At 35.7% G+C, this 7,924-nt stretch overlaps 1 protein-coding gene across 2 annotated transcripts in view; it reads left to right on the forward strand.

Moving 5' to 3' along the window:
- Nucleotides 1–3,589, forward strand: part of LOC115222796 (centriolin-like) — a 38,994-nt gene extending 35,405 nt beyond the window's left edge. For both annotated transcript variants that reach the window (XM_029793099.2, XM_036511832.1), the window contains 3 exons: nt 259–381; nt 786–896; nt 1,606–3,589. In XM_029793099.2, coding sequence (XP_029648959.2) covers nt 259–381; nt 786–896; nt 1,606–1,632 — 261 coding nt within the window. In that variant the 3' untranslated portion in view covers nt 1,633–3,589. The remainder of the gene's footprint in view (nt 1–258; nt 382–785; nt 897–1,605) is intronic.
- Nucleotides 3,590–7,924: the final 4,335 nt, after the last annotated feature.

The raw sequence follows: 7,924 nt of genomic DNA on the forward strand, positions 1-7,924 counted from the left end.
AAGAGAAGAGGATTCTTGCTTGGATTTGTAGAATAACAATAACTGATCATATGTGTATGTGCATAAAAGTAGAAAAATGTGTGAGTGTGAGAAAACGTTGATGAGTTTGTGTGTGTGAGTGTATGTGTACAAAGGTAAAAAGATGTATGTGTGAGTGTATAAAAGTAAAAAGGTGTGTGTATATAAAGGTAAGAAGGTGTGTGTGTTTGTGTGTATGTGTGTTGATATGGAATGATAATTGGATGCATCTTTTTGCAGCAACTGTTTCTGGAACACCAACCAGAGAAAGAGAATCTTGGGAACATAATACGTTACAATGATGAGGAATGGCGCCGTGAGGCCCTGAAAGAGAAACTCATAGAAGAACAGGATCATGTTAGGGTTAGTAATGTCTTTCATTCCTAATTTAATCTGTGATTAATCCATCTCATAACTTATTTTGTAACCCATCACTTCTAATCTTTGATCAATTTCTATCAAAAATTACTTTTGGTCTTGGATTACTTCTTGTTTTGCAATATTTTGATCTAGGATCAAGTTTGATTTTGGATTACTTCTGATCTTTTATTACTTTGGATTAGGATTATTTTTTTTTTACCTTGGATTAACTTTTGATGTAGGTTCCTTTTTGATCTAAGATCATATTTATCATCAATCACTTCTGATTTTGAATCACTTCAGATTTGGATCAAAGTATAGATTTAAAATAAGCTCAGAGAGCATAGGGATTGTATTATTACTAAACAATTTGTGAAAAGAAAAAAATCTATTGTATTTATTTGCAGATGCAATTACAACAAAAGATGCACCACCATTTTGATGTGCTTGATTCAACAAAGCAGCAGTCAGAAGGAGTCCTCAACAAATTGAAACATAAGTTGAACATTCTTCAAGATGTGAGTTGAAAACTTATACAATGTCTATACATGTGATTATGCACATGTGATTATGATTCAAATAGCTTCAATTTTAATTTTGGATTACATTTGATCTTTTATTAATTTTGATCATAGTTTGCTATTGATCTTGGGTCACTTTTGAAGTAGGATCCCTTTTGATCTAATATCCATTTTGATCTCAAATCATTTCAAATTTGGATCAAAGTATAGGCTTAAGATAAACTCAGAGAGTATAGTGGTTGTAATAAATAATTAGTTTGTGGTCATTCTAAAACACCATCTCCAAACATTCCAGTCAATCATATTGAATTGACTCCACTGTTTATTTACTGAAACAGTGTTGATCTAGGACTGAGGAACAACAACCAGAGTGAAGCTAATATTGATTTCTTACATTAGTACAAGACTACAAACCACACGGTAGGTGTGGGGATGTGTTGACACAATCAGCCATAGTAAATTAGAGACACATTTTTTTTTTGCTTGACCCAAGAAGGATGAAAGGGTAAGTTGCCACTGGCAGGATTTGAACTCAGAACTACATACTGTATTGCAAAAAATTTTGTCCGGTACTCTACTGTCTTTGCCATTCTCATTCAATGCCAGTTATGATCATCATTATCATTGCACTTTAACATTGATTCTTTTGCTGCAGAAATTCTTCCGTTTCTTACAAGAAATTTATTGAAAATCAATTATCTTTCAGGTTTTCATCTCCAACAAAGGCCCATGACAAAAGGCACTACCAACTCAGTTTCATTTTTTTTTTATAGAATTTCGAATAGCTGTCTACTCCAAGAAAGACTTTCATCTATGATGGATGTTCACCAGTTTTTTTTTTGTTTCGTTTCGTTTTTCGTTTTTTATTTTTTTATGGGGTTGGAAATGTGATTCAGTTGTTTTTTATGATATTATCACTCTTGGAGTTTCAGAATATGATTCTTTCATATCCAGTTCCTATACCAAAATAATGGTGCAGAGATTAGGAAAAAAAAAACCGAAAAAGACTCTACAATATTTTGTATTTTATGTTTTGTGAAAAATGTATGCCATTTGAGACATACCTACACAAGTATGCCTCCCTCGACTTTGTTTCCTCATGACATAGACAAAAATAGGTATTTTTCTATGAAATTTTTTTCAAATACTTCTCAGACAATGTATGTTGCGTGCATCAGTATGTATGTGTGTGCACCCATCAGTTTTTTTCATGTGAAATTCTGATTAATCATAATCTACACTGTTTGAAAGATATTGTCAGCTTGTGTGAATTTGACTGAGACTCCTCTTCCCACCACCCTTCTGAAAACATTTTTCTACCACAAATTCAGATATAATTGGAATCTACACCATCTGAAAGATATTTGTAGTAACTCACTTAAAGAAACCTGTTTTTTCAAAAATTATGAGGAAACAAATTTTTTTTTTTTTGAGGTGGGACATACAGGTATAGGTATACTCCATTTGGTCCTGGTACAAGTATACCAGTGTTAGAAAACCAATGAGCCAAATTTCCTTCAAATTATACCCTAGCATCTTAAAATTTAGTCCTACTCTCCAAAAAGATGGGATGGTTATGGCTGGAGTGCCTTTTATCTTAGCACTGATCAATCACAAGACCGTGACCAAATCATCACCACTATTGACATGAACAATATCGAAGGTCTTTCATTTTAGGTATTTTTGCTTCATCGTTTAGATGGTCTGTGAGTGCAGTTTGTGAGTGTATTATCTGAGTGTGGTCTGTGAGTATGGGCCATCAATGTCATCCATGAGTATGGTCTGTGAGTATAGCCTTGGACTATGGTCTGATAATTTGGCCTATGAGCATTGTATGTGAGTGTGGTCTGTGAGCAAAGTCTGTCAATGTGATCCACAAACATGGTCTGTGAGTGTGGTCCATGAGTGTAGTCTTGTGTGTGGTGTGTGTTAGCTATGATAATGTGAACCAATCTAGCTCCTGCTCTTTGTAATTTGTTTTAGAGATTGAAGACCAGGCTGGATTAGCCTAATCCATGGTGGGACAAATCCTTGTAGACATGTAAGAGGTGGCACAGTTTGCTACTACAGAAAACTTCAGCCCAGCAGTTGATGATACAACATTCATATATTAATACAATTGCTCCACCTACCAGTGATTTAGTTCAGACTGAAATGTCATTCCTGTTGCACTCATGCTGATAGTCCCAGTTAATTAATTTCTAATGAACGGAATACTTCTGGTACTAATTAATTCTCAATGAATTGAAACATGTTCAGTGAGATGGTTGCTGTTATGATATTGATGAAAATATGCAGTTTGAAAGTAGTCTGCCCTCCAAAATATAAACGTATAAATGGAAGACACTGCCTTGATTCTTTATCCTCCAGTATGGATGTGTAATTTAGTAAGAGAATAACACTGCTAATTCTTCTTCTCCGACATGCCTGATTAATATTTTGAGAAAATAATGACTTTTTTTTACTTCATCCTCCAACATGTCTGCTTGTGGTGGATGAATGACATTGCCATGTTGCTCTGCCCTCCCGTATGTTCCTTTCCTATAGTGGAGGAACAATATTATTAACTCTTTTTTTCATTCTTTCCCACTCTTTTAGTATATCCATTTAATCTAGTGGAGGAACAATACTGCTTCCTGCCCTCATACTCCAGTACGTTTGCTTCATCTATTGAAACAGCTTGAAAAAAAGAGAAGACAAATTAAAATGGCTTCCCTTCATGAAATCAAACCAAAAATTTAGCTTCATAATTCAGTAATTATATACTTGAATACTTCAAGCTTGTAGGGAAATATGTCCTGTCCCTCTTTGCCATTATAACACAGAAATGTTAAATTGGAGAGATAGTGATGGTAGTGTGTTGTTTGAAGTTCTAAACTTGACATTTTAGATTGTCTTTGATGGATGAAAAATATTGATTTTCATAAAATTCAAAGATTGTATGTGTCAGTTGGTTTGATTTCATAATTTGACATCTTGGAAGATTTAAATTTAACTTCTCATTTGATGTTATTGAAAATTGTAATGATAATATATTTTTTGTTTATTGCCTTTCTGAAAATGCCTTGTCTGAGTTTTAAGTTGTGACATTCATGCATTTTCCAAAAAGGAATAGGCAAGATAAAAAGGAATTACAATCAAAGCTTCAAAACCCTTATTGTCGACAGAAGCAGGGTCACCATCATCCTCATCATCAGTGACAGCAACAGCATCACCATCATCAGTTTATGTCAACTTTTCCGTGCTTTTAATGGTTCAGTGGGTTTTCTTCAGCACAGGGTCATGCCACTTGCCATCTCCTTTTTGTAAATTCCAGTCTCGTGAGGTCAGACTTTTTTTTCCATGTCTTCCTTTCCCACAGGTTTCTTCCACTGGGATCATTTAGCACTCCTTTCACATAACTGTCTGTTATCCTTTGCATACATTACTTGTCCATACCAGTTCAGTCATATCTCTTGCACACTACCTCTATTTCCTTTTATATTCAGTTTATCTCTAAACCTGTCTGTGCCTTGTCATTCATGCATACTAACATTACACATGCAGCAGAGCATGTCCACTTTTCTTTCCAGTCTTTGCACATCCTGCCCGTTTCATGTTTTGCTATCATGCAACATTACGCTTTGTACACAAGCACCATACAATCTGCCCTTCATTTAGAGACAGAACCATTTTTTACCAGCAGAAGTAATAGCTTACTGAGCCAGACTTCTCCACTTCATTCTTACTTCCACTATTATCCCTTATAACACCCACCCACCCACCAACTTCCATTGCTGATTAAGCCATAATAAACAATCAACTACATCTATGGAACCTTCCAAGCATTTGAAAGAATATATTTCAATGGTGCTCTTCCTGCTAATTATTCCTGTGTATCCAGTGACATAACAAGAGTGTGCACCACCTGGGATAGTCCCTGAGTTAGCCCACCACCTCAGGCCCCTAAGCCTTATATAGGCTTATACAATAGACCCAAAAGTACTACTCTATAAAAAGAATTGCCCAGGGTGGGCCACTTCCTTGCCATGCTCAGTTCTATGTGTATCTGCCACATATGAAGTCTTCCTTCTCTCTTATGCCTGTGATCCCACTACATCTCATATATGTCCATAATTTACATTGGACAGACTGTATAAAATCTTCTCTTACAATTTTTTTTGTTTTGTTTTTTTTTGCCTATCAAGCATAGGCACTTCCTTGTTGACAGCAGAGTTTTGTTTCCTGTTAAAGCTTTTGTCATTGCTAGATTTATTTTGGTGCCTGTCAATTCCAGGCTCTGCTTCCATGTTTGCAGCTTGAGAATTAGGTTATCAGCATACAGAAATTCCCATAAATAACTAGTTGGGAACTCCTGTATTGTAGACACAGGGGAACTGAGAATTAAGCTCCTTCATGGCTCTGTCTACTCTACCATTTCACAAGAATATTAACTCCTGCTTAACTGGAATCATGTTAAAACAATGACGATGACATCTAGGCAACAATCCACATCTCATAATGGAGCCGACATCTGCCACTAAGCAGTATATATGTGGATGTTTATGCCATATTTTTATTTTAACAAGTTCACATCTTTTGATGGAGAAGATGTTAAAAAGAAAACTCTTATTTCGGACTTTCGATAAGAGTTTTATTGAAAAATATGGAATTGAGATAACTTCATTATTAATATTGCTAATTAACCAGTCTCTCTCTATCACCCTTTAACTGTAGTGTAATATTTTTTTAGAGTGAAGAGCATACCTTATGGAGTGATCTTAGTTCTCTAAATGTTTCTCTCTAATTTTCGATTGTAACCAAGAGAGAAAACTTAAAGGGTGAGTTTATTGTAGCAAACAGAGAGGGAGAAGACTTAGTTTATTGTTGCTGACAGCAAAAAGACTTAAAGGGAAAATTGGTTGTAGCTGAGAGAAGGTAATGTTTATTGTAGCTAAGAAGGTAAAACACATTTGAGTTTATAACAAGGAGAAAAGTTTCCACCATATGACATGTAATGGTCAATGATTTGGATGGAATAGTATGATATTCATTAGTGAATTAACTAGGGTACTTACTACGGTAGTTAATTATCCAGGAAGGGCATTGGTGTTAGAAAATCATCCAGATGTGAGAACCATGCAAGAGCAGACACTGCTTGCTTGTCAGTTCCTATAGAACTGTCTGATCCATACCAGCATGGAAAATGAATGTTAAATGATGATGAGGAGGATGAGGAGGAGGATGATGATGATGATGATGATGATGATGACAACGATGATGATTTTCCAGAGAATGAAAATTACATGTGGTGTGTGTACTTTATTTTATGATTTGAAGGAAGGGACAATGCCCATAATCTTTGCAGTCTCTTTGAAACTAGTGAGATCGATGTAGTTGATGTTGTCCTTGAACAACAGCAAATTGTCATTTGTAGGAGAAATATGAGCAGGGATGTCTTGAGTGGAAGGAATGAGAAAGTGGTTTAGTTCAAGGCTTGTGGGTAGTTTAGTGGAGTGATATGAAAAGAGGACAGAAGGATGAGTCAAGAAAGCTTGAATGGAAATGAGCCGAAACTACTGTAGTAGCAATAGAAGAGGCAGGGTGAGGAGACAGCATGCCTGTGTACCAAAGAGGTTGGAGTGTGTTGGTGGGTGACTCCATGCCAATCAGTCAGGTACTCTTTTGTGAGATTTTGGTCAAGGATGCTGGTGTGTGTAGCAGTAATACCAGCAGAAGCAAATATGGATGTAGTTTATGTGCACATGTGTGTGAATGTGTATCTGTGCGGTGTGTGTCTGCAAGTGTGTCTCAAATGAGGAACAGTAATTTATGTTGAAAGTGAAAAGAACTAAAGTCAAATATTAGCAGGTGTACTGGACTGATCAATGTCAAGCTTTTTTTTTCCTACATAGACATAGGCATGGCTGTGTGGTTAAGAAGCTCACTTTGCAAGCATGTATGTGGTTTGGGGTTCAATCCCACTTTGCAGCACCTTGGGCAAGTGTCTTCTGCTATAGCCCAAGGCTGATCAATGCTTTGTGAATGAATTTAGTAGATGCTGTGTGGAAGCTTGTTATTTATATATACATATCTGTGTGTGTGCGTGTGCGTGCCTTTGTGCTACTTCCCCCACTTCCTATCACTTGACAATCAGTGTTGGTTTGATTACATCCCCATAACTTGACAATCTGACAAAAGAGATTGATGGTATAAGAATCAGGCTTATCTTATAAGTACTGGAGTCAATTTGTTTGACTGAATCCCTCAAGGCAGTGGCCCTTGCATGGCCGCAGTCCAATGAGTGAAACAAATAAAAAATAAAAGAAGCACAAGACCACATATTTAGGGAAGGGGAATGGTCAATGAGATCAACCTCAGTACATAACTGGTACTTATTTTATCAACCCCTAGAGAGATGAAAGACAAAGCTGACCTCAGTTGGATTTGAACATCAAAACACAAAGAGTCTGTCTAACCCTTTAGCATTCAAATTACTCTGTCAAGTATAATCCTTATTTATTCACATTGTTTTGAATTTATCATGTATTCTCTTGTAGCTTCAAGATTTTGATGATGTGATTGTTTATTTTTAGAATGACATTGTAGGGTAGACGTGAGAGGTTGGATCTGGTCAGTTTGAACATAAAACAGGTAAAATATTTGGGCCAGATATGGTTGGATTAAATGTTAATGGGTCAATCCTTGGCAAAAGCTGACCAATTTAATTAGTATTGCAAACAACTGTTTAAATCTGTAGTTTATTAATGAGGAAACCAATTAGTTGGATGTTTATCAATAACAACAGATGGCTAAAATGAATTTATTTGACGTGGAAAATGGCAAATATATGCTCATTGTTTTATCTGTTAATTAAAATCAATGCTTTTTATTAGTCTTATTCATTGTGATGATTAATCAAGACTAAAATTGATTTCATTGATTAATGAATAAACTGTTAAGGAATGACCGATAATAATAATAATTTGTTTGTTCACTTTACCTCAGCTTTTCTATGTTAGCATGGGTTAGATGAATATGTATTG

This window comes from Octopus sinensis, linkage group LG21, assembly GCF_006345805.1.
Source record: "Octopus sinensis linkage group LG21, ASM634580v1, whole genome shotgun sequence".
NCBI classification, from domain to species: domain Eukaryota; kingdom Metazoa; phylum Mollusca; class Cephalopoda; order Octopoda; family Octopodidae; genus Octopus; species Octopus sinensis.